The sequence below is a fragment of the Malania oleifera genome, chromosome 4 (genome assembly GCF_029873635.1).
Source record: "Malania oleifera isolate guangnan ecotype guangnan chromosome 4, ASM2987363v1, whole genome shotgun sequence".
In the NCBI taxonomy this organism is placed as follows: domain Eukaryota; kingdom Viridiplantae; phylum Streptophyta; class Magnoliopsida; order Santalales; family Ximeniaceae; genus Malania; species Malania oleifera.
Genome location: NC_080420.1, coordinates 117,687,832 through 117,714,233, shown reverse-complemented (window position 1 = coordinate 117,714,233; position 26,402 = coordinate 117,687,832). Strand labels below are relative to the sequence as shown.

Sequence of the window (26,402 nt, the reverse complement as noted above, 5' to 3'; positions counted from 1 at the left end):
AGATGAAATCATTCCATAAGAACCAGACATGGAACTTGGTGGAGTTTCCAGCAGGAAAGAGGGCGATAGGATGTAAGTGGGTATACATGAAGAAATAAACAGTTTTAGAAAAAGAAAGAGAAAAGTTCAAGGCTCGGTTGATAGCAAAGGGTTACTCATAGAGGAAAGGAGTTGATTATGATGAGATCTTCTCTCCTATGGTTAGGCACACTTCCATCAGCGTAGTGTTGGGCTTGGTGGTGCATTACAACATACATCTGGAGTAGATGGAAGTAAAGACAGCGTTTCTCCATAGTGATTTGGAGGAGTTGATTTACATGTCACAGCCAGTAGGGTTTTGCCAACCTGGACAGAAGCACTTGGTTTGTAAACTGCAGAAGTCACTTTCTGAGTTGAAGTAGTCTCCAAGGTAGTGGTACAAACAGTTTGATGCCTACATGATCCGTATTGGCTATAGGAGGTGTGAGTACGATTGCTGTATGATGAGTCTTGAGGACGGTTCACTCATATATTTGTTGCTTTATATTAATGACATGTTGATTGCTCCAAGGAATATTACTAAAGTGATTCAGTTGAAGACTGTGTTGAGTAAAGAGTTCGACATGAAAGACTTGAGTGCGGCCAATAGGATACTTGGGATGGAGATTCGTAAGGATAGAGCTGCAGGGAGATTGTGGTTATCTCAGGGTGGCTTTGTAGAGAAGATGTTGGAAAGGTTTAGCATTGCTAATGTTAAATCGGTGAGTACACCGTTAGCGAGTCATTTTAGGTTGTCTACTGCCCAGTGCCCAAAGACGGATGATGAGGTTTGTGACATGTCAAATGTTCCCTATGATAGTGCAGTGGGGTGTTTGATGTATGTCATGGTATGTACAAGGCCGGAATTGGCACAAGCTCTCAACGTGGTGAGCAAGTTCTTTTTGAATCCTAGGCGACAACATTGGGATACAGTCAAGTGGATTCTAAAATACTTAAGGGGTATAACTGAATATGACATTACGTTCAGTAGAACAAAGGTTATCCATCAGTGGTGTTATGTGGATGCTGACTACGCTGGGGATTTGGATGTCAGGAGGTCTACCATAGGGTACATAGTCACCCCTGTGGGAGGACCTATTTGTTGGAGGTCTATGGTGCAGTCGTTTGCTGCTTTATCTACTACTAAATCAGAGTACATGGTCGTGGCTGAGGTTGCCAAGGAAGCAATTTGGCTTACAGAATTGGTCAAGGAGTTAGGTATCCAGTAAGGTGGAGTTTGGCTGTAGTGCGATAGTAAGAGTGTCATCTATTTGGAAAAAAACCAAGTGTCTCATGCGAGGACAAAACACATTGATGTGCAGTTTTACAGGATCAGGGAACTGGTTGTTTCAGGTGAACTTATGCTTGAGAAAGTTCACACGTCTTACAATGTAGCAGATATGTTGACAAAACCTATCACAACATACAATTTTAAGTATTGCTTGGACTTGATCAACGTCTCCAAGTGCTAGATGAGAGACGTCTTAATCTACTGTCCCATGTGGAGCAGTGGGTTATGTTTGCATATTTCTTCTAAGTGATGAATATTCGCCAAGGTGAAGATTGTTGGATATGTGGCTCATATTTAGTGGAATGCATGCACCAAAAAAGCATGGTGAAGTAAAGAACAAGAAAGTTGGGTTATAGGAAGAAACTATCGACTATTTGGTTGACGATATAATTGACAGTTCACCCTCAAGAGATAATCATCGACGGTTTTCAGTATGTAGGAATCAGCCTTGGTATTAAACCGTCGATGGTTATGCTGAAACCGTTGATGGTATTGTTTTGCGCTAAACACAGATTTTGAACCGAGAAGATCAGTAGATTGGGGGATTTGGAGGATTTTCCTTTGAAATTTACTACAGGAGAATTTAAGTTAGTTTTTAAGCCTTCTGTACGCATAAGGTTTTAAAAAATAATAATATTTGTAACCCTTGATTGTAGCTTTTGACGATTGATAGTGAAAATCATCTGCTTGCTCCCGTGAACGTAGGCACATTGTCGAACCACGTAAATTTTTGTATCTTTGATTATTTGCTTTCCTTTATTTTCTTTGTGATTGATTGTTTACGTATTGTTCATCGTTGGCTGCTACATTGTTTGTTTTGATTCGATTTTTGGTTTCCACTGCATGTTGACATTCAACCACTTTGCACAACAGTATGAACACTGAGGTGCTTGTGTGAAATGAGTACACCAAACATGAATATATTAAGAATTTATAAATAAAATTTTATTCGTCAATTAGATATTTCAGTTATTGTTACATGTTCTTACAATATTCTTATATATATAATTTTCTCACAAAGGGAAGCAGAGTAGCAACTAAAAATATTATGGAATGTCTGGTTCGCGTTTCAAAATTTGTCGTATGCTATTTTACATTTGTTTGAGCATGAGAGTTTGATATGGTAAAAAATTTCAGATTTCTAGTAATGAAAAGAAATTTGGGGAGTCATATGCTTTAACATTTAGCTTTGGAGAGAACTTCAAAAATTGACTTCACTCCTGATTTTTGGTTCAAAAATTAATTTAACTCCAAGGATGTAATTAAAAACAAATTGTTAAATGATAATTTGAAATAGTTTCAAATTATGAAATTACTTCTAGTTGCAAGCTATTTGTAGTAGATGAAAACTATTAGTTTTAGACCCAAAAAAATTGTTTTATTTAAGACCTAGTTGCGGGCACATATAATGCACGCACACCGTGCATTTTGAGTAATAATTGTAACAAAGTAAATTAATTAATTAATTAATTTCAAAAATAATAGATATATATTTTTTAAAAAATATTATTTATAATAGTTATGGGCCTATGGGGTACTCTTAGAATATTTATGGATAGTTATAGGAATATTTTTGAAATATTCATAGGTATCTACAAGGATTTTTTTGAAATATTTAAAATAGTTATAGGGATATTTTGAAATTCTAAAAACTAGACCAATAGGGAAAATCCCCTTTCTAATAGTAGAGATTTAAAATTATCACAATGGAGCTCTAATACAATATTTAGTACACAAAATAATATGGGTAATTTCTATTTTCACAATTCCATTTCTTCGCTCATTTAACATAACAAACATGGTGTAAATGTTGATGCTCCCATAGAGAATGTTACCTAGAAGATATAATACTAATAAAAAATAATACCCTCCCGCCCCCTCCCACTCTTTTTCCACAAATAATAATAATAATAATAATAATAATAATAGAAGAAAATTCTCCATAATGTCTATTTTTTTGAATGTCCAAAATATTTCTTAACTCCTCATACTTGCTCTCCTATATATATATACATCCTTCAACTCTTAATTTTATTTTATTTTTTGTAATTTTTAAATTACAAATACATACATATGTGCATGTAATTTCAATATTAATTTTCACAAATATATATTATTGAGATATTATGTTTATTCAAAAGTTTGACAATAAAATGCTTAGAATTAATTCTTTTTCTTAATCCTACACGCGCTAATTTGTTTTTATCTACCTAATTTATTAAATAAATTCTATATTATTATCAAAGTATAAATTAATTTACTGAATTTTAAAGATTGATATTGTTAGTAAAATAATATATATTGACAACATATATATATATATATATATATATAACTAAATTATAAAATTACAAGTACTATTTAATAAATATAATAAATTTTTAAAATCATCGGATTACTGTGAACACCATTTTTAAAATTCAGCCCTTTAACCCATTGTAACATCATTCTTCTATAAAAATTTATCTTACCACTAAAAAAGTTATCTACCAAATACAAGTAATCTTTAATTTCACATACATTTGAACATAATATATATTATTAAAATATTATATTTTTAAAAAAAATATTTCAATTAAATGTGTACATAATTATTTTCAAACCAAATTTTACATTTAAAATCTTCATTGGCTATTAGTCATTACTAGTTATTTTTTACAATAAAAAACAAAAATTTAGGAACTGTGCAACACCCACACAATGCATGCCCATGATTAGTAATAATAATAATATAATAAAATCAAAATTAACAAATAAAAGTTAAAAAAAGAATTGGGGGGGAATAAAAACACAAGATGATAGGAAATAAAAAGAGGGCAAAGATGAAACAAAAAGATAAAAACAAGCCTTCAAATCTAACTATATTCCACAAGGCAAATGTTACTTTTTTCAAGGAACAAGGCCGCCTGGGACCCCTCACCTTCCCCAACAACATTGAGGTTAAATGGCTACTTTCCAAACAAGGCAAATTCCAAGTCTCTTACCTGATGACATCTCATAGCATTTCCTTGCAAAAGCTTCTGGTTCAGGCTTCAACGCCACCTCTTCTGTGTAACCGTAATTGGGAGAGCACAAGTAGAAGTAAATTTGTTCGGTTGCTCTCTCTCTCTCTCAATGTTTTTGCCATGCAAAGTGTACCAGTTATTTTTTTTTCATATCCTCGGGGGCAAAGAAACCGAGCCAAAAGTCCATCACACAGCCTGGTGGCATCCAAAAATCTCATTTTTGGGGCCACTCAGACACATTAATGGAGTCTTTCTGGGACAACAGACTCCAGGCATTACATACCAGTTTTTTTTTCTCAAACGTCATACATATTTTTCCTGGTTTCAGTTCAGTCATAGTAATGAAAGTGTTTTGTTGCTTTTCACCACAAAAGCATTAAAAAAGAGTCTATGACCGATTTTGTGATGGCCTCTCAGATCCATGCCTCTGGCGGAAACTGCTGGACCTGTCAGACCCGCTGCCGCTGGAAGCCTGATGGAATGATCCCCAACCTAATTCTCTGTCGATCTGGTTCAATGGGAACGAGGTCATGTGATCCCTATCCCACCCGTGAAACCGAGTTGGCAGAGGATTTTCTTCTGCTTGGAAGTTCCGACCAGATGCACCTGAGGGGAAGTAGTAGAAACCACCTGTCTGGTCTGAGGAGGAGGCCACTGGCCCGACTGGGGCCACACCCCTGTGACTGTTGGGTCTCCGGGTGCCAGAGATGATTGGGGCACGCATGGCTGGCGTATTGCTGGGTTGCTGCTGTTGTTGATAGTATGCCTGGAGAGCCTGGACTCTGTCCCTGGCCCGAGCATTGCTGCCTGGGTAAGGAGGAATAACAGAGGCTGCAACTGAGCTTCCAGCTCTAGCACCAGAGCTACAGAGTAAAATTTAGAAAAAGGTCAGGAATTGCAATAATCAATGGAAAAACAATCTTCGGAGAAAAGAGAAGTTTACAATGTTGTGTTTGAAATAGTGAGTGGGTATATTTTGCAGCTTTCAGGGAAGATAAAATGCGTGTATAATTGGAGATGATTGCACTAGCTTTTCATTTTCAACTCTCTAGAGAGATACAAAAATGCCACCTCATTTTCATAGGGAACTTGAAAAATAATGCTTTTCCCATAAAACTTAAGAAAATTAAATTAAAGGTATGCTTCTGTAATTATTTGGAAAACCAAAAACTGTATATTGAAACAGTTATCCTCAATCAAATGCACCCACATAACTAAACAATATGGACTTTCGTTTCTTTTTTCAAGGAAAAAAAAAATCCCCATTTTGTTACTAATGCGCTCTACAGCAAGGTAACTAGACAGATCCATTATGCTCCACTGTCATTCTTTTTCAAACAAAATAGAAAGAGGGAAAAAAAAAAATTTTCTCTTGGCTTTTTGGCTGGGGAGGAGAGCTGAAGAATGGATGGGTTTGCATGCCATCCAAACATCAACTTCTGAGTTAACAAGGCTTACCTGTGACCAACAAGGAACGGATGGACAAAAGTCCCAGATCTTGGAACATCAGAATTGGCCCTAGCCAACCGTGTAACAGAAGGAATTGAAGGCTGATCAGCTCCACCAATTCGCCCACCACTGGTCGTAGAGAAGGGAGAGGAATGATGCTCCCAGTTGTGATAGTGAAGATCCATGGTGGGAAAAGCATATGAGGCTGGCATGTCGCTAGGTACGGATGGGCCATTCCAGTGATTATTGAAATTGGAACCATCAGGAACACTTCCACTGGAGTTTGAAGAGGAGGGATGGATTGGCCCAAAGTAAGCAATATATGGGCATGGATGCGTAGCAGATGACACGGCTGTATGTTCAGCAAACACAGCATGTTGTCCAAGTAGATCATGATCTGCATTAAAGCAAAACTGCATCAGAATACTTTACCCAGTCACTACCTTTTGCTGAAACAGAAGCAGAAACTACTGCAGAAGCAACAAAGAGAAAAATCTTACATGCAGTTGATGAAAATTCTCCTTCACTGCAAAATAAAAATGTATGACATCAGAGAAAGATTCTTGTATCTGGAAACAGCAAAAGAAACAAGCAAACAAAACTGAACTCCACAGTTGGCATATGGTTAAAAAAAATCACTTTAAATTACTTCATAGAAGCAAACTTCTTGATTAAGATGTTGCAGTTAAATAACTGTAGCTATTCACACCACTGCCCAGTGAGCATGGCAGTACTTCTGCAGAGGCCTAAATTACTATTTGTAAAATACAGCCCAATTTGTTCAGTATCATTCAAACAAGAATTCAATAAACCATAAGCCAGCACTTTCATAATAGGAAATACTATTAAGAAATGTTAAAATAATAACCCTCCATGAGAAATAGATAAGAACTTTACCACAAAGTCTTGGTCACAAAGTGACGTCTCTTTCATCCTATCAGCTTGTGTAAATGGACGTAACCCATCACCATTTTAACTTTTTTAATTTTTTAAAATACCAAATCGTCATTATTATGGGTAAATAGTATTTTAGAACCCGTTTGGTTAAGGTTTCAGAAAAGCTGATACAAAAGAATACACAAAACCTAAAATTGGTTTAAGTGTTTTCAAAAAACCTATTCTGGAACCAACTCTGAAACAGCCCCAAAAAAATACAGGTTTTCAAGAACGATTTTAAGGTGTTTCTTGTGTTTTCAGATACAGTTTTACAATGCAGTTAAGACCTGGGGTGTGGGCTTGAACCTATTTCTTAATAATAATACTAATAAAAATAATGATAATTATTGCTATTTTATCAACAAATTGTCACTTTGATCAACCTTAAACAAAGTTCTCTGGGCACAATTTTGAAAATAGCTAATCAAACGCATTTTTGAGTATAAAAAATACATGATAGAATCCCTTGCTCTTATTTTCAAAAACAACAATACGGAAATTCATTGTTGAATCCTAAACAAACGAGCCCTTAAAATTGCTAATTCTAGGCAGTAAATATTAAATTTGGTGGAACTTGATGATCTTAACTGCCTCATATTGAGCCCGTTTGAATGCAACTCATTAGGAGACCCATATTTGATACTGAAATTTGACCAATAACACCATAGATTTGAATGTTGCAGTTTAAAGAAAAAAAAGGCCACCCAACATGTTAAAATCGTACTAATCCAACTTCTAGTTGAAATAACAAACTGTAACAGATAACATTGCTTTAAATATCAATAGTTTCATGATTTTTTACAAATTTTGATTTCCCCTAGCTAGATTTGGTATTATGCTGGATCAACATCCAGCCATCCATTGTATAATTACAAAGATGCTTTCCCACCATTGCCTCTTTGGTTTATCTAAGATAAAACATTCCTTGGATTTTAATTGACATTTTCAACTTCTGTTGCATGATCAGATAATCATTAAATTGCCCACACTTTCCAAGCATGTATCAGAGTCCACTATAGTCTTACACTTCAATCCTATAAATCCAATAGCTTTGCTTACATAAATCATAATTCTCCAACTGCCATTACTATTTTGTAATGAAAAGATATTATTACTCAAAAAAGAGAGAAAATAAGAAAACCAATGCACACAATTAGAGTAAGAACCAAACCAACCCCCCAACAATGTCCTCCAAACAAAATGATTCCTAGACATTGTTATTTCTAATGTAACAATCATCAGAGAAACTTCATCAAAACTCACGAACTGCCTGCTCTAAATTTTGAGAGCTTTACTTGAAAGGCAAGAACCCCACTTAAAACTTTTGTTAAGAGAGTTGCTGGGCAAAAAGTGAATAGTTTCACCTTGTGCAACATATGAAGCAGAAGATGCCTCTTTCCATGATCATAGGATGTGAGAAAATGATTCTGAAACCACAAGTTGTCCCTTCTGCTTCCTCCTCCCAAATGTCATTTAAAGGCATTTCTTTAAAAATAGTTTAGTTCGTCTGGTGGGCTTCAAGGGACCATGGATTTTATTAAGATTTTGCTTCAAACAATCAAGGATAAGGAGTGCGGGAGTAGTGAAATCAAGTTCATATTTCGTTTATTTGGAAAATAAAGGGATTCAGGAGAAACAAAATTCCTCAATTCAGAATAATGAGGTAGGTAAAAAAGAATAGTTTTCAATGTGCGTGTCAGTTTTCAGGGAGTTCCAAGGTATTCCAATTGTAGATATTGTTCCAGATCATGTTGAAACGAGCTCATCTCCCCAAAGGATAGCATCTCCCAAGGCAATCTGCTCAAACCAGAATCTGTTTGAAGTTAGGTACAAGCAGTTGCTCTAGGGTCCACTAGAGTTCATGGTTTGAGTCCAGCAGGGGCCTATGATGCTGTTTTTCTCAATGCAAGCTCAATCTACTATTATAATGGCAATTGGATTAGGAACTCAAATGAAAACAGGAAAATGTTTGGTCTTAGGGTAGAAGAAATTGAATATTAGTTCAACTGATTCAATATTTCTACTACCAGCAAATATTTTTAATATTTGGGTCAAAAAGCAAACATCTTGGAGTTGGAAACCTAGAAATACACGACATGGTTACACAATTTATTTTCGTCATTGTTTCCATATTTAGCCAAATCAACCCAACTATATTGGTTTTCTTTGAAATGGTTTCACATTTTCAAGTTCTTCACAGTTTCATTTTAATTCTTGTGCAAGGAGATCTCTTCCCAAATGCACTTTTTTGAAAAAAATATTCAATGAAGTTTACAAGTATCATGAAGAAAGAAAAAAGCTTTATGATGCAACTTTGTAACTACCAATGCGCCAAATTGCCAAACATGGCACAACCAAATGAAAGTGCAAACCATTTAAAAGAGAAACAGTACCTCCAATAGTTTAATTTAACATTCAAGAAAAAAGGGAAGGGAAAAACAGCCAAGTTAATATAAGCACAGTAACATGAGATCGTGCTTACTCAAAAGATGGCGGAAGACGCGTTAATCCACTAAATGGACACCAGTGTACTCCAAAGGACTGCGAATAGCATTTGAAATAGGTATAAATTAGGTTGAAAAACAGAACACAAGCAAACTATATTCTCTCATCCATACTTAAAAAGAACTACAACAAAGATTGGCTATGATGAATCATTCTTGTCAAACATGTAAGGCAACTTAATATCTTGCACACGTAACATGCAAAAAGGATCAATGCAACATTGGGCACAATAATAAATGAGTCCTATAGTAAGTTATTAAGGGGGGTCATATCAATATTTACATCAAGTATAATTATGCTTGGCAAAACAAAAGGGAGTGTTAGTTTATTCTAACATGACAAACATACATGTGGACATATTCATCCTATTCATATTATTATGTAGTTTGGGATTTTCAATCAAAGTCAAATTGATGCATTCACATATCATGAGATCCTTTTGCTTTACTGCCATGCGCGCACAGTATAATGATTGCAACCATCAATCAAATGGGTTCCTTCCAGTAGATAAAATGAATGCATTTCTCAAATGATGTCATCCTAGTTCTTTGAAAATTGGATCAATGTTAAGTTGTTAACCTTGCTTCTTTTTTTTTATTTATTATTTTTTGTGCTAAGCCACATGCCGTAATATCTTTGCAGATTTGATCATGTATCTCAATCAGGCATATCATCCAATGCATTGTAGTACTATGTGAAAATCATCCTCCCTAAAGTTATCAGAACAGATAGACAGAGACTTCATCCCAAATATGGTAGTCGGCCTCTAGGACCAAGTGCTTGTCGGTGCACCGAAAACTATTTACTGATGGTGAGAGTGCTCTCTAAATCCTTTATACAGGACAACATCCCAAGTATCATGCCACCATGGTTCCCATTGCGACTTATAGTTAATCAACAACTTGGATCCCCATGCAGGTAAATTGCTAGCACTTGCTGCATGCCCCTCATCTTGAATGGCAACTGGACCATAAAGTAAAGGACTTACCTTATCATGTCATTGTCACAGGGTATACATAATAGATTGGTGAAAAATCCCACTCCATTAAACCATCGACCTCAATACTACCTTCCAGTATGTCTAAAGAGTTGTGATTTTCATCCGTTAAATCCATTTGGGAATCTGAGCGATCTGTAAGCAAGTTTTGCGCTTATTGCATTAGTTACTCTATCATGAATATCTACCATCTCTTGGGCTTGGTTTAGCCCAAGAACTCTCATTCTTTTTATAGCAAGAACAATTTTTTTTGGACAGTTATTCAGCTTTGATACTAAATTAATGTAGGAAAACCCCCACAAACACAACTTTGGCAGTTTCCAGACCTGCTTAGAGATTATATAAGGAAACAAAAAAAAAAGCACAGAGATCATAGCCAACGGGCTAGTCTTGTCATCCTAAAGGCACAGAAAAGAACGAATGCGTATTTTGAAATATTATTTCAACAAAACTCAACTGCCCTGACTACATCAATTAGAATACCTGATATGTCATGAAACCCTAAATTTTAACCTTTATAATAGATTTAATTTCAACCATCCTAAGTAACCTAAAAGAAATAAGAAAAAAAATGAGAAAAAGCTCCCAAAATAAAAATAAAGCAGGGGCATCAACATACTCATGTGACAGCTTCATGAACAGTACAGAAGTACTAGCCTCATGGTTGGATGATCAGTGACTCTTCTTTTTATGTTGCTCCTGCAGTATGTTGCCAAGCCTTTTTTTGGGTGCTGGGAAAAGTAAATAAAAGAAAAACTAATCCCTACAATGCCTATCACTAAAAGAAGACCACGATGAGCAGGATGCTGGTTCCACTTGCACAAATGCAACATCCAAGAATGCGCCAATCTTGCAAGTTGATCAGCACGCTTGCTCCCCCTTCTAAGCACATGGCTCATCATCAGGTTCCAATCCTTATCCCTCAAGTTATAAATATCATAAATAACAGCCTCAAGGGGGTGGTCACAGCAGAGCTACAACAAAATGCAAGTTAATTAAGTTAATGCCCCGTCAAATGTACAAAGCATTCATACACCATTCTATAATTTATTCCTGATTTTTTTTAGAAAAAGTTCTGCACAGAAAATTTGTTTTGATAGTCGCACTTGACACCTTATAGTTTAAAGAGGTAGAAAGTAACATTTGTTTTGGCATTTTTATATACTCATAGTTTTTCGCAGTTTTATTAATCTCCTTGCTCATTCAAGTGCTCTTTTCGTTAGTAATCCTATATATATACATACATATATATATAAATAGAGAGAGAGAGAGAGAGAGAGAGAGAGAGAACTAATTTTTATTTAGAAAGAGGGAAGAATACAAACTAAGGAGGGCAAAGAGTCCTCTAGAATCTAGACTAACACAAGTGTCTTGGGGGGGGGGGGGTTAAAGAAAGAAAAACATGCTATTTAAAACTACTAATTTTGAAAAACCATTCTTCAGTGCCTTCCCATCAAAATTGATAGTGCACTTAGGGTGCGTTTGTTTCACAGGCCAAGGTTTCGCAGGATAAGACTGGACTGAGTAGTAAACGGGCTATATAAATTATAATAATTATCCTATTGGTGTTTGGCCTGCCATCTATATGGACAGGATAAGGACAACAGTCAAATTTTTTTCCTTTCGGTTTTTGTACCTACAAGATGGCTTCGCCTAAGGCAGCCAATGGGAGTGATGGTGGGGCCAGATCCAGTCCATGTGCATGGGCTAACCCCATACGGGCTATATGGGCGCATTTTCTTTGATGACTTGGTTAGGCTAGGGTAGCTAAGCACCTTTAGCCTATGTTTGGTGCAAAAAAGGTGCAGCAAGGACTGGCCAAGAGCGAGAAGCCGAGAACCTTAACCCATTTACATGATATAAGGCTATTCGGTCCTTCTACATGGGGTTAGGAGCGGCTAAGTAGTAAATTACTAAACTGTCCTTTGTTTTTTTTTTTTGTTTTTTTTGCTACATTGTTGATTTCGTTTAGGATATTTTGGTCTTTTATATGATTAACTAGTCCTTAATAGATGACAATCAAAACATGGAATAGGATAACTAATTAGCTATCATGGACAGTTGAGTCCTATAAAACTTAGCCCTCAAAACAAATGCACCCTAAAGAGTGTAGCCGAGCTTCTCTCCTGTAGTTTGGGAAAAAAATGCATCCTTACAATTATCCAACTCTCTTTGATCCTCCTTCTGGCTAAGAACCGGCAAACCCAAATCCATCCTATCCATCCATAACCGTCTTATCATTTGATGTCACCTCTAGAGACAAATCCTACTGCATATTCACACATTCGCTAACAACATTCAAATTAGTTTCTGAATCATTAAAGAATGGAACCACTCCCAGAGTCCCAAATCTATTGTTGGGGTCTCCGACACACATGAAGTATTATCCAATGCAAATTGCAGTCATATTGAGCACCAATTTCTGTTCTTCAGTAAGAATCCCTTTATTCTTCCTTTTGCTGCCATTTTTTTTAGCAGATAGAAAAAAGAAGATATATTTGTTGTAGGGGAACAATGTACAAAGATTAGAGAGATGCCAATAAATGAATCCTATCCCAAAGAAGAGTACCAAAATTCCTATTCCTCTTCCTTAAAAAAAAATAGGAGCATTTCTCTTCTTTGAAATTCCCCATAAAACTGCAAAATGCCACAAGTACAGAAAACCTGTAAAAGCCAAATCTCTCCCCACCCCTCCCCCCCAAACAGCCAATAACTTACACCAGATCCCCCAAGAGAAAGAGCAATGCAAAGTAGATGAGATGCAGATTCTAAGCTACCAAAACACAAAAAAATTCAGAGATAATGCCTTCAAAATCCTCCTCTGCTATGACAGATTGTTGGTGTTAACTCTATTTAAAACATGATTTTAAATCACGGTTGCGGGTAGCGTAACGAAACAGTAACGGCTGTAACGGGAAGCGGGAGTAGCGGATGCTACATAACGGAAAGTGGGTGTAACGGCCGTGAATTTTTTTGAAGCATGCACAACCTTGTGCATATTAGCATACTTGCATGTTTTAAGCTTTTAGCCTTTCTTAGAAAGAGTTTTAGTGTATTTTGGATCATTTAGTTCAAGTAACTAAGTTAATTGGTAAGGGCAACAAGTTTACATTTGTTTTAAACCACCATTGATAGAAAAATTACGTGTGTGTGTGTGTGTGTGTGTATTTATACTTCTCATTGTTCTTATCTGTGATAAATTCTTGTGTGCGCTAAATTAATTAATAGAACAAAATACATTATACACTCCATTAATCTATTAGACACATAAGACATACGAGTAATACAAATATAAAATAGTTAGAAAAGCTAGAAGGTTGAAGTTGAAAAATATAGAACATAAATATCACATTACCAATATTATCAAAATAAAATATTTTCCTAACAAGTTAGTATTTTCAAATTGTTAATTAATGCATCTATTGTGAGCATTTAAGGACATAGTAAATTTTGTATCATTGTCATCCTCATTATAATCTTTCCCTCCTCTCGCCACATGGTATATTGAGAATCATTTATGAAAGAGAGGGAAAAAGTGAGAAGAAAAAGTAAAAAATAAAATAATTTTTTTCGTATAACAGTCCTGTAGCAGTCATGTAACGGCCGCAGCAGCCTTTACGTAGCGGTCAAGGTCCGTAACAGCCGCTATGGCTGTGATTTTTGTTCCCACCGATTTTGCGGTGTGTAACAGTATCGGTAACCCAAAAAACCGTTATGTAACGATTGCAGCCGTTATTTAAAACCATGATTTAAAACAACCAGCCAAGTAAACACCTTTATCTTAGAGGGGACTTTAGCTTTCTACATTAAAAAGTGAATGGGAGAAAGGGTTTAAAGGATCTGGTCAAATGCTCAAAGGAAGATTTTAAAGAATAGAAATCTAAGGGTCTGTTTGGTATTGTTGATGTTTGTTGTTTCCTGTTTTCTGTTTTTGAACAGTGAAGAAATAGATTACAAAAAAACGAGTTTGTTTATGTTATCCTTTTTCTGTTTCTGTTGTCCGTTTTTTGCTGTTTGCGAAAACTGAAAATTAGATTTTACAGTTTCAAAAATTTTAATACCTAAAAACAGTTTTTTAGATTTAATCATCATTTTATACACTTTAAAATTACAATTAAAAATAAATGATTGTATAAATTTAAATGTAATTGAAATAAAAAATATTCATAAATTTCAAAAAATAATAATAAATCCAATTACAAAATATTTTTAAGCCAATTAAAAAATATTTTTACTATTTTTAAATTGTCACATCCAATAAATTTTTATTATAAAGTAAAATTTGAAAGTATAACAATTAAGTAATTATATAGTTTTTTTTTAATGTGTATTATTTTGCAAATTTTATTATTTTAATCATATTTTTATAATATTATTTGATTTAAAGCCGAAAATGAACATTTTTTAATTATTTTAAATTTAATTTAATTTTGTAAATATTAACCAAACAAGTTATTGGTTTCTAATTTTTAGTTTCTATTTCTGGTTGTTGGTTTTCGTTTCTAGTTTCTGCTTCTCTAATTCTTGACAGTGATACCAAACGGCCCCTAAGGAATCCAAAACTCAACTTTGACTATCTCTCTCACATGATGACAGCCCTCCAACAAAACCAACAAAGGTAGTTCCTCCAGCTCCCTATCATTTAGAGACCCATGAAAGTGGAAACCCGAAGTAGTAAACTCATTTGAATTAAGAAAAGAAGCAATAACATTATTATGCACTAAAGAGAGATAACATAAATGAGGAAAGAAATGGAAAGCGCATAATTCTGAAGCATCTTGTCATGAGAGGATCTAAGACCCATTGCCCACAACATATTTTATTTAGTTAATAATTGAAGGATAAATCTGAGCAATACTCTTACAAGGGCTCTCTATAGAACATCTTAACCCCCACTTAATATGCCAACATTTAGAATGTAAGCCAAAAATTTACTTTTTATGGCAGTTCTCAACACGAAAACACCACAGATATTTAACCAGTAAGGCATGTTTCCAGACACTAAATCTCCAAGACTAAACCACCCTCAATCTTAGATAAACCCCCAACTAACCAAAAGATCCCTCTCCCCTACCCTTGACCAGAGGAAATCTCTCATCACTTTCTCAATTTTCCTACCAACCCTACCAGAATTTTAAAAATGGACAAAAAATAAATAGGGATACTAAAGAGAAAAGCCTGATTTAGGGTGATCTAGTGATAAGACCACCCAGGGGAAATAAAGCACCTTTCCACCCATCCTAACGCTCAGACACCATCTCCATGACTGGATCCCCCCAAACCCAACAGGCCTAGGATAACCCCCAAAAGGAACTTCTAAAATAAGACGGTTTGCTAAAAAAGGCCACGCCCAGGCTAAGGAAACTAACTCAAAAAACCTGGCACTACAAAGATTAATTGAAACACAACCATACCCTGACTACCCACTCCTCCCTTTCACATAATCTATATCCACAGCCCTCTCTATCAACCTACTCAGTATCAACCACTAGAACAAACAAAAAAGGAGATTTAAAGGGTTTCCTTACCTAACCTTTCTCGAGGATCTAAACCACTCAATAACATGAGTAGAAAGCATTTGACAAACATCTCCTTATCCAACCTCACCACCTATTCCCAGAACCCTTCTAAAAACCCTTATCAGATCAGCCTTACCTTGCATTTTTGCAAGAGGCTGTTTCCACGCCTCGAACCCATGACCTCCAGGTCACACAGCGACAACCTTACCGTTGCGCCTAAGCTCCCCAACAATCCTGAGAGGATGCCATATTAAACTATCATTAAAAACCTTTGTTTGTTGTTGATTTTTTGCTGCTGTAGAATCTTCTCGTTGCATCTTTCTGGATACAGATCCATGAATCTCTCTCTCACCACTATCTAGCATGCTGCCACCAGCTTCAGCACTTCTAGCAACCATCTCACCATAATCTTGTGCAATCTGTTACTGAGCACTTTTATCATTCTTCTTAATCATGTATTTATTTACATTTATTGGTTTAGCTATCTTTCCTTTGTAACATCAAATAATTGGGGAAGATCTCAGTCAATTAAGCGAGATTCCCCGACATTGTCTACCTTCAATTATTGTGATATATCTGCATCTATTATATTCTTTTCGAACTTCTCGTTCCATTGGAAGTGTAATTCCACCAATAATATTACATGAACCATATGGATAATTATTTATATCAGGCATTATTTAGATTTTCGTTGTTTTGTTGAGCCATTTTTTAAAAATTCACATTTTCTTGAATTTATTAGATAGATCACCAAAGTTTATTTACCTCTTTCAGTTCGATTACTTGGAATGAATGCACTGGAAAAGTGCATTTGTCTGTTCTCAAACAACTGTTAAGAATGTTTGTTAAGGGTTATCTAACTGTAAACAGATTAAATATAAATAAATAAATATATATATATATACACACACAAACATAAAATAACTAAGAATATCATTGGAAACTTATCTGAATGCCATACGATGTGAAACTTCATTAAGAACCTTAAAGCTAAAGTTTATTCTTACCATTTCAGAGTAGCTTAGATCATAAAGATCTTCATCGTGAGCCCAATCATCCAAGCTAAACTCAGAGAATGGACGACAACTATTTGCATAAAGCCATCTACCCCGCTCAATTTTTCGACAATTGGGGCATTGCATTGTTCCCTTTATATTGAATGCTGAACCAATGCAATCTGAATAGAATCATGACAAAATAGCAATAAATGTGAGAAAGGATAGCATTCAAAACTAGTAGCATATTATTATATTAATGAATATTCAGTTAGTGACAAAAGGCAACAGATTTTAATACACAGTTGCACACAACATACACAACACACAAAAATGGCATATTGAAAGACATCTGCCAAAGAGACAATCATATTGGAAAAAAAAACAAAAAGAATGGTAGATTAGCCAAAATATCTGCAGCTCAGCAAACTCTGCATTACACATTGAAAGAACACTGAGCAAAATGATATATGTGGCTTCTTACAACTGTGTGCAGGCTTTTCAAAAGGCATACCACACAGGATGAGCACCTCACCAAAGCAATTTAGCGAACAGCCTTCTAAAAGTGTAATTATGCAATTCATCTGCATCCTTAATTTCTTGAAGGAACATGAATCAAACATAAGAAAACTTGCAATGAGATTTAATTTGAATATTGACAAATACATTGTACATGTATATGTGCAACGTCCCACATGCACACACAGACAGGTTGTGAAAGAACAAGAGATTTACCAGCCCAATACATGCAGATGTGCGTGTGCGCGCGCACACACACAAACACATCAGAAAAATAAATAGATAAATAAACATGTCGCCTATTTCCTCATTCGTCTCATATAAAATCTCTCAACATGAAAAAGCAATTAAGAGTCCTGAAAATAGCAAGTAAATAAAGAACTATGAATTCAAGAAGAATGGTGTATTTGGCTGGAGGACAATGTTGGAATACTCAAATGATTTTTATCTCCACTGACTTGCTTTGGCATAGGGTGGTATGTCTTGCTTCACTTTGGTTAGTGGCAGACCCAAGTTCAGTCCATCAAGGGCTTCCCCCAACAGAATTTTAGAAAACAATACATTTTATGCTGAATTACAAACAACAACAACAACAACAACAACAAACCAAGCCTCAAGTCCTATCAGATGAGGTTGGCTACATGAACCCTTTTCCCCAAGTTGCACAATCACGGGCAATTTCCTCCAACAATTTAAGGGATATTAAGTCCCCTTGCTCAATCTCATTTTATGTTATTTCAAGTCTACTCCTATCCCTTAGACTGCGATAGCAGTAGCTAGCTCACTCCTCATACACTATTTGACCTACGTTGCAAACGTCCAAGCCATCTGAGCTGCCGCTATAACTATTAACGTTATCTTTATGCCCCCATTGAAATTATAAAATATCAGAATTTATACTAAATTATAGACTTTTCCTAGTTCAAATATCTTTATTATGCACAATAGTGATCCAAAGTGAAGGCTATTTAGTAAATTAGCTAATCTAAAAAATATCAGCAGAAATGTTCCACAAGGATGCCATAGTGGTTTGACATATATTGGACTTCTAAGTTCAAAATCTCAAGTTCAAATCTTGGGATGAAGATGGGAATGGCAGTTAGGGAAGCAAGACTGGGCTATGACTATCGTGTAACCCTGGGTTCAAAGCTCAACGGGCCTGTCAATGAACAAAAATAATAATTCAATATCAAATTTGACCAAACAATAGAATTTATCTTTCCCATAATAAAAGATATTAGTTCTAGGAAAATTATGTTTAGTGGTTTTATGCTTTTCTTCCATTTTGTGCAAGTATAAATATGGAATCTCGATTGGAGAAAATTTCTTACTTCGCCCTCGGCTTTGGTGCGGCTTGTTTAGATAAGTATCACTTGTCTATTATTTCATTTTATATTTTATTGGCATTTTAATTTGAACTCAAGTATGCTCTATCCTCCTTTTTGTTTTCTCTCTCTTTCTTCTCTCAATAAGTTTCCTTCTTTTTTTTCCCCAAGAAAATAAACAAGTTTTGAAAACTCTTTTAAGTAGGAATTACTGGAATTTTCAGTAAGAAGCCGTTAAAACTTGATATACATTGTTGGCACACAACCTAATAACTTAAGCTTTTAGGTAAAGTAGTAATCTAACATGGTATCAGAGATAATTACCAAGAGGTCCTGGGTTTTAGTCTCATTGCCCGTGTTTATTTATGTGTTGTTTAGACAATTTATTGTATTCCCTATAATGGGTGTTCTTTATCGTGTGTTTATCTCTCCACGTACTGTCAAGCTACACATAAGATGAAGTGTTAAAACTTGATATACATTGTTGGCCCACAACTTAAAAGGTTAAGGTTTTAGGTAAAATGATAATCTAACAACCACAACTCAAGACTTCAGGTGGAAGTAGAACATCACTTGCAACTCAAATTTTTATGAAATGTGACATTGCATTTGATCAAACCTCCAAGAGGCAAGACAAACTTTCATAAAAGTGTTCATGCAAAATAAATCAATCCCTTGGCTGAAAAAGAGGCTTATTTCAAATTCCAAACACCAAAAGAATACATATATTTTTCATGAGATTTTCAAACCCCAATTGTCAAGCATTACAGAAAATGTTGTTGAAAATGATGATTAATTCTTTATTAATAATATAAAAAAAAACATGCACGAAGAAACTAAAACTATTATAAAACAATATTTCAACCATGTTGCAAAATGAGAAGAATGATATCATTGTGGAAATTTTAGTCACAGTTATTAGCAATAGAGGAATGAATAAAAATTCCAAAGCCTCCTTCCAAGCATGAGGGCACATATGAGGGCTGCAGAACACATCAATGTACGCATAAATAATGCATTTATGCATACCAACATGCAATAGATAATGAAGAGAAAGAAAAAAGGGGAAAAAAAATGGGGCCGAGGCCGGGGCCGGGGGAGGTAGAATAAACCAAACATGCACAGCCATGAGAAGCCAAAGCATTGTAATTACTGTTACAGAGTCATTCTGATTGCGAGGCTGAGTTCATTTTTTTTGCGTTGTGTGTATGAGTGTCAGCAATGTCTTGATCCACCTGAAAATAAGGTGGATTTTTACAGTTTACCTGAGATTTAAGCTTCAAAAGAGGCTTAACTGCACTGAGGTTCTAACATTCATTAATTTTGGGTCTTCTAAAAGATATGAATGGGCATAATTGACAATTAGAATCCTTGTACAGGCACACAAATTACATTTTGTGAAGAAAAATAACTTATCAAGATAGACTTCAAAAGTGACTGTAAAGAGGGAAACAGGCACCATATGTGTTTAGCTGCAAATTCATTCATATAAGCATATGATAATAACTGTACCAAAGAAACAAGAAAAGAAAAATCAAACAGAGCTTAGTTCTCTATGACGTCAACATTCAAAGTACAAATTGATAATCTTGTTCTACACAAGAGCTAGATTTTACACTTGTACAGGGACGTGCTTACGCAAAGTAAAATGGCACATACATGAAGCAAGCATTGAGAATCATCAACATCATTTATCTGAGGCATAAATCTCGTATCATATTCCTCATTTACCAAAATTGTTAGTATAGTGATTTACAAAGCCTAAAGTCAAAGTGATATCTAATAGATCAATGACAAATGTTGACAGAGACTGAAAAATGGTAGTTGAAAGCTTAAGAAAGAAACAATGATGGATGGATAGGACAATAGGATGGAAGCTCAAATGGATAGACAGAGTTCCCATGGGATTCTCTCAATAAATGGGGCAAGAAAATCAAAAGAGTTTACAAGACTTTGATCTTGTTTGAACATATTGGAATTTTCTTTTTAAATTACTTTATCTATTCTCTTACTTACAGCTCCCCTACATGCTTTTGTTGTTAAGCATGCTTTCTTGTTTATTACAAACTCATTTTCTTCCCTTAATCTGGCCCAATCAACCACCTGTCAATTCCAAGCATGCTTTCCCTAGGACCACTAATCAGGTATTTATAAAGTATGATGTTTTATCAAGTTAACTTATAGAGGAACATTTCAATTATACCTAATGCAAAGACACCTGGTATCTTGACACTACCTCTCAGTCACTCGGCTCCTCCATAGACGCCCGTCAAGGTGCAAACATCATCTGATTTTTTTTCTCATACTAAATATCTCAAATGACCAAAAATTCTGCCAACCCAACACATTTCAAAAATAAGATCTAAACATCAAAACTTTCGTAACAATCCACTTACCCTCTGCTTGGCAATTGAGAAAACTAAGCAAAAGAAAGTAAAATCATTTGGGAAAAAAGAAAATACATCAACATTTCACACCCTATTTTATGTCCCATCATTTCCGACATTTCCTCAGCAACCAGCAATGAATTCAGAAAATTGAACAATTCAAAATACGTGCAACAGCGAAGAACAACGCTGCAACCAGATCTCAACTGTTACGATCCACACAAACGAATTAACTTCAAGCAGATTAAACTTCTAACTCACCGAGATGAAATTGATGACCACATTGAAGCTTCGCCCAAGATCTGTCCCCATTATCCGTGACCGACTCAAGGCAAATCGAGCACGAGACGGTCGACGCAGCAAAGGCCTTGTCCCCTCCCCCGCCATCGCCGTCGTCGAGAAGATCGCCAGCACCATCGCCAGCACCATCCAACCCCATGGCCGCCTCAACCGAAGCCCTAGCTCCCAGAACGACGCCGTGCGCTGCTCCAAACCCGCCGGTTGAGAATCGAAGCGTTTCGTAGAAATTTAGGGCTCGAAATGTTCAGAGATATCGTTCAGAGCTCGCTCGCTGTCTGTCCCGTCTTCTGTTTCCTCTCTCCCCCCCCCCCCCCCCTCTCTCTCTCTCTCTCTCTCTCTTTGTTCTCTCTCTTCCCCGGTGGTCGGACTAGGACCGTTGGATTAGGGAGGCTTGATTTGTGTTAGGGAGGTTTTAATAACCGCTGTCTAAATACGACAACGATGGACGGCTGAGATTAGCGGGGGAGTTGAGTGTGGATTGATTTTTTGTTGAATGCTTTGCCCACCTAAGCACTCTCTTTCTCTCTCTCTCTACTGTGATAATTGTTTGTTATTTTATTGGGTTGGTGCGAAAACGCTCCCGAATGTTTTGGGCATGGCGGTGGGTCGGGTCCGAATTGGGTTCGGGTTGAACGGCAGATGGGTTTGTGGACGTGGTTTGTCGGATCCAATTTGGGTTTCAAATTGGGTATATTATTATTATCAAAGCTCCTTTGGCATGCATATTTGGAGCCAACTTGGGCAAAGAGATACATAATAATGTTTTGTAAAAGTTTTTTTTTTTTTTAACGCTGGATAAAAAGGAATTTTGGTAATCATAATTTTAACTACACGTTTCTTACATTTGGCAATACAAATTCAGAATATTTTTATAATTTAATAATATAAATAAGATATTTATTATTTTAAAGGTATATATATTTTCTCTGTATACATATGTATGGTTAAAATTGCTTAGTTGTGATTAGAGATATTGTTGTGACGTTTTCGGACGCGAACTGGACGAGATGGTGTGATTTTAAAAATGATATTTTTGTGAAAAATAAAGTATATGAAGTCATTGCTAACCTTTTAAAGTGTAGTTAGAATACTTGATTACTATCCAATTAAGGGCAGAATCGGTCTGTGTTACCAGAGTAGGGATTAAGAGTTCTGTTACGCGAGAGGAAGATATTAACACCCCCTACGCGCCTTTTCTTACGAACGGTACCTAATTAATTGAGAATTATCCCACAAATTAAATCTAATAAGCCTTTGAAAAGTATTCCCTTTCAAAAACTAAAGAAAATGCACAAAATAAATATAATATAAGTATTCCCTCATAATCGGGGCATACCGCACTTCGAAGAGTTCATGTCTCCCTTTTAAATCATCGAGATCAGAAAATCGAGAATAGTTAGAAAAATACACTCCTAGGATTTTTGAAATTTTATAGAACTTTTTAAGAGTGAAAAATGATATTCTATGAGGTTTTTGGAGTGTATTTGGGGATGAAAAATTTGCAAAAGATGAGTCTCCAATCTCAAAATATTTTTTTATATTTTTCTGCAATTTTCTTGAATTGTTATAACAATTTTTGGTATTTTTCCCTAGCTTTTGAAATAACAACAAGACAATTAAAGAAAAATAATGAAAATCATGCCAAAAACAGTTTTAGAGTTTTTCCTGAGTTTTTTGAATTTTTTGTATTTTTTCTAATTTTTATGAATTTTTTTTTTTCTAAATTTTATGGTTTTTCTGTGAATTTTGTTGGATTTTAAATGAATTAGTTAAGTATTTAAAATAATATTAAAGAGAGAGAGAGAAAAAAAAAATCGGTGCAAACCGGTTCAGGGGGGTGAACGGGTCAAACTTTGACCGATTCAAGGGAGACTGGTTTAAGGTCCGGGTCAGGATCACATGTCACGCATCATTCAACGAGTGGATGGTGCATACGAACGAGGATTAGTGGTGACGCAATCTTGAGCGTTGATGGAAGATGTTGATTGGACAGTTCTAAGTAAGACAAACCTTCGCTTGTGTGTGTGGTAAGCAGATAACCCACGTGTCGGATGGTGAATGGCAAGTAACACGCGGATCACTCACGTGGTTACAATCTGGAACGTTGGCTGGAAACACATGGCAAAGGGTGGGGATTTGGCTGCGTTGCCCTCTGAACACATGAAAGGGGGCGTGCCACGTGTCGCTTTTCGGCGAGTAATAGGGTGACACACTACGAGATCCTGCGGTTCTGAGGGGTTAAATACTTAATGTAAAGACCCAAAAAATAATAATAATTAAATAAAGAGGAAAAAGATTTAAAGGAGGTAAAGCAGGGTTTGTTGACGAATGCCCTAGCTTCGTCGACGAACTCCCTTATACTGTTTGTGGACAAGCTTCAGTGTAGTAATCCGGATAATTATAGAAATTAAATAGTAAACAAAGGAGAAAGAAAAAGAAATTTCAAAGGAGACTCATCAAGGTTTCGTCGACGAGGGTTAGGTGTTCATCAACAAACCCTCTTCTTGGACTCGTCGACAAGGTGTTGTGGCTCGTCGACGAGGTGTCGTGGCTCGTCAACGAAGCCACGGGGCAAAAGGTCTATAAATAGCTGAAAACGACGTTTCAGCGAGAAAATTCATTTTCTCTCAGCTTTTTCTCTCTCCTACTTGGTTTCTCTCCCCTTCTCTCTAGATTTCTCTCCCCATTACTCCTCGGTTCGACGATCAGAAGCCGCCACGTTGATCCTGGGGAGTTTCTCTACAAGTCTGCTGGAACAAATTGTTGATTGGGGCAATTTAGACACCATCCCAAAATCAAGGTAAGTGGATTATTTGGGTGTTTTCAGTTTTATCAGGCTTATTTGAGTTTGGATTTTGAGTTATATGGGAATATACAAGAGTTTTGTGAAATAAAACTAGGGTATTATATTTTCAAGAATTGGGTGTTTTGGGACCTTGCAGTCATGGGTTGAGGACCCCAGCGGATATCTTTCCAAGTATATTATAATTTAGGAAATTATGAATAGGCAGGTTCAGGAAGTATGAGTATGATAATTTTCTAGGGAAATTCAGTGTTTTATTGGGGAATATGTATATATGCATTATTACAAGATTTTGGGGATAGTACACTGCGAGCGTGAGAATAGAGTTGGAGGCGAGCCTCCCAACTAATTAGGTAAGGGAAATATGTTATGCCAGATAAATTAGAATTTTGACCAGTAAAGATAGTATAAGATTATGGATATTTTCAGAATAGATATTATACAATTCTGCAAATTATATTTAATGAATTATTAAATATTGTGTGGCATGAGTGATATGAGTACAGTACTGAATTTATACAAATGTTACAGAATTATGAATGGGTATACAGTTTTATAGAATTAAGATATACAGTTATTTACAAAGCAGATTATATGGTATGTCAAGGTTATGACTATCCAGTATTTTACAGAATTATGTATTTAATATAGTTCAATAGAAAGTATAGTATACAGTTTTACAGTGAGCATGTTATATACAGTTTTTAGAGTATCATGATATACAGATCTCAGAGCCATAACAAACAGATATACAGTTATACAGATCAGTTATTACAATATATATTCAGAACAGATAGTACATGTAACGACCTGCTTAATAAACTGGGTATTTTTTTTTTTTATACTATAACATTCTACATGCTCTGATACCAAACTATAATGACCTGCTTAATAAACTAGGTATTTTTTTTTTATTTATACTATAACATTCTACATGCTCTGATACCATACTAGGAGTAAATCCAATCAATAACCTAAGCAGCGAGAAGCGTAAATCACATAGACATAACCATATGAAAATATATACACAATACAAAAACCAATACCACACAATACCAGAGTCCTACATGTTTTCCAAAATATATACATACGGCTGTTCCCCAACATACCCTTAACTAGCTAGGGTATACAAAAATACTCCCAAAATGTACTCACTCTCCACTGGCAGGGCAGTACAGAAGCCCCTCTATCTGCGAGCCTGGTCTGCTCGCCTATCTGGATCACCTGAAAAAGTTTTCAACACTGGGATGAGCCAACGCTCAGTAAGAAGAAATATGCTATTACTAGTGTGTGACAAATGAGCTATCATATCATGAAAATCTATTTTCAAATAAACATGTATAACTGAATATATACTGAAGTATAAGTGATAAAATCCACCACCCCTGTCCTTATTGCTTAACATGACAGTATTGAAGTTTATTATTCAAAATACTTCTAATATAAGTAAGTATGTTCCCTGTTTCTGCAAATCTATACATACGTAATAATAACTGAAAATGTTCCCTGTGGCTATCTGTGTGTCATGACTTACCCCCTCATGATAGGGTTGTGCGGCCCGTAAACTGGATTTACCCTAACTGGCCAACCAGGAATAAATCTCTATACTCCATACGTCGATCTGCCCACCTCAACCCATATCTGGATGGGGAGCCTAACCTCTTCAGGGCCTAGGTGAACGACCTTACCACGTATTATCTAAATAGGTGGTTGCACTCATAAAGTAACATAGTATCTGTAGCAACGGTACCGTACTCTGTAGTTACAAGTCCAACAGGGTCTGATATCATATAATATATTTATATATATATATATATATATATATATATCTGATTTACCATGATTCTGAAGTACTGAATTAACCATGATGCTGCATAACTGCACTGTTATTCATATGTCGTAATACTGAGAACTGTATAATCATATTTCTGAAGTGGCATAATCATGATACTGAAACTGCATAATCATAATATGGATATTCGTGTAATCATGGTACTGAGATTCATAAAATCATGGTATTAAAATCCATAAAATCATGGTACTAATATATTATAAAATCAGGATACTGAAATATCGTAAAACTTATATTTGTACTATATTCATATTCAAAAGCCACACAATACTATATTACATAATTTTCATCATTAAATAAACTGTATAGTATTTTAAAAGTTCCTAACATAGCATATTTCCCTTACCTGACTACTAGAAAGCTCCTAGGGAATACTAGCCTAACACCCGCAGGGCCTCCTACAAAACACCTTGAAAACAATATTGGCTAAAACATAATATCAGTATTTCTCCGCCTACATCATTTTCTATAACTATCATAAGGCCAAAAAGGGACTAAAAG

At 35.6% G+C, this 26,402-nt stretch overlaps 2 protein-coding genes across 3 annotated transcripts; one reads left to right on the top strand and one right to left on the bottom strand.

Moving 5' to 3' along the window:
• The first annotated feature begins 266 nt into the window (after positions 1 to 266).
• On the top strand, positions 267 to 1,247 carry LOC131153956 (secreted RxLR effector protein 161-like). Its single transcript, XM_058106400.1, has 3 exons — positions 267 to 397; positions 551 to 648; positions 700 to 1,247. The coding sequence occupies exons 1-3, from the start codon at positions 267 to 269 to the stop codon at positions 1,245 to 1,247; spliced, it is 777 nt and encodes a 258-aa protein (XP_057962383.1).
• A 2,898-nt stretch (positions 1,248 to 4,145) lies between these two features.
• LOC131152828 (E3 ubiquitin-protein ligase RFI2) lies at positions 4,146 to 21,802 on the bottom strand. 2 transcript variants are annotated; one of them, XM_058104709.1, is made up of 6 exons: positions 21,208 to 21,802; positions 16,728 to 16,897; positions 9,182 to 9,240; positions 6,264 to 6,289; positions 5,773 to 6,160; positions 4,146 to 5,177 (listed from the first exon to the last, which is right to left on the bottom strand). In XM_058104709.1, exons 1-6 carry the CDS (start codon positions 21,383 to 21,385, stop codon positions 4,703 to 4,705), a joined length of 1,296 nt encoding a protein of 431 aa, XP_057960692.1. In that variant the 5' UTR covers positions 21,386 to 21,802; the 3' UTR covers positions 4,146 to 4,702. The 2 variants fall into 2 exon arrangements, with proteins under 2 accessions (XP_057960692.1, XP_057960694.1); XM_058104711.1 differs by lacking the exon at positions 6,264 to 6,289 and having other exon boundaries at positions 5,773 to 6,176; positions 21,208 to 21,778.
• Between the last annotated feature and the right edge of the window lie 4,600 nt (positions 21,803 to 26,402).

Excerpts from the sequence above, each read along its gene's own strand:
- LOC131153956 (XM_058106400.1), top strand. The coding sequence starts at position 267 with ATGGAAGTAAAGACAGCGTTTCTCCATAGTGATTTGGAGGAGTTGATT. Across the intron at positions 398-550 it reads AAGTCACTTTCTGAGTTGAA|GAATATTACTAAAGTGATTC; the intron begins GTAGTCTCCAAG and ends GATTGCTCCAAG. Across the intron at positions 649-699 it reads GATACTTGGGATGGAGATTC|AGAAGATGTTGGAAAGGTTT; the intron begins GTAAGGATAGAG and ends GTGGCTTTGTAG.
- LOC131152828 (XM_058104709.1), bottom strand. The coding sequence starts at position 21,385 with ATGGGGTTGGATGGTGCTGGCGATGGTGCTGGCGATCTTCTCGACGAC. Across the intron at positions 9,241-16,727 it reads ATCTAAGCTACTCTGAAATG|TCCTTTGGAGTACACTGGTG; the intron begins GTAAGAATAAAC and ends TGCTATTCGCAG. Across the intron at positions 6,290-9,181 it reads CGTCTTCCGCCATCTTTTGA|TGAAGGAGAATTTTCATCAA; the intron begins GTAAGCACGATC and ends TTTATTTTGCAG.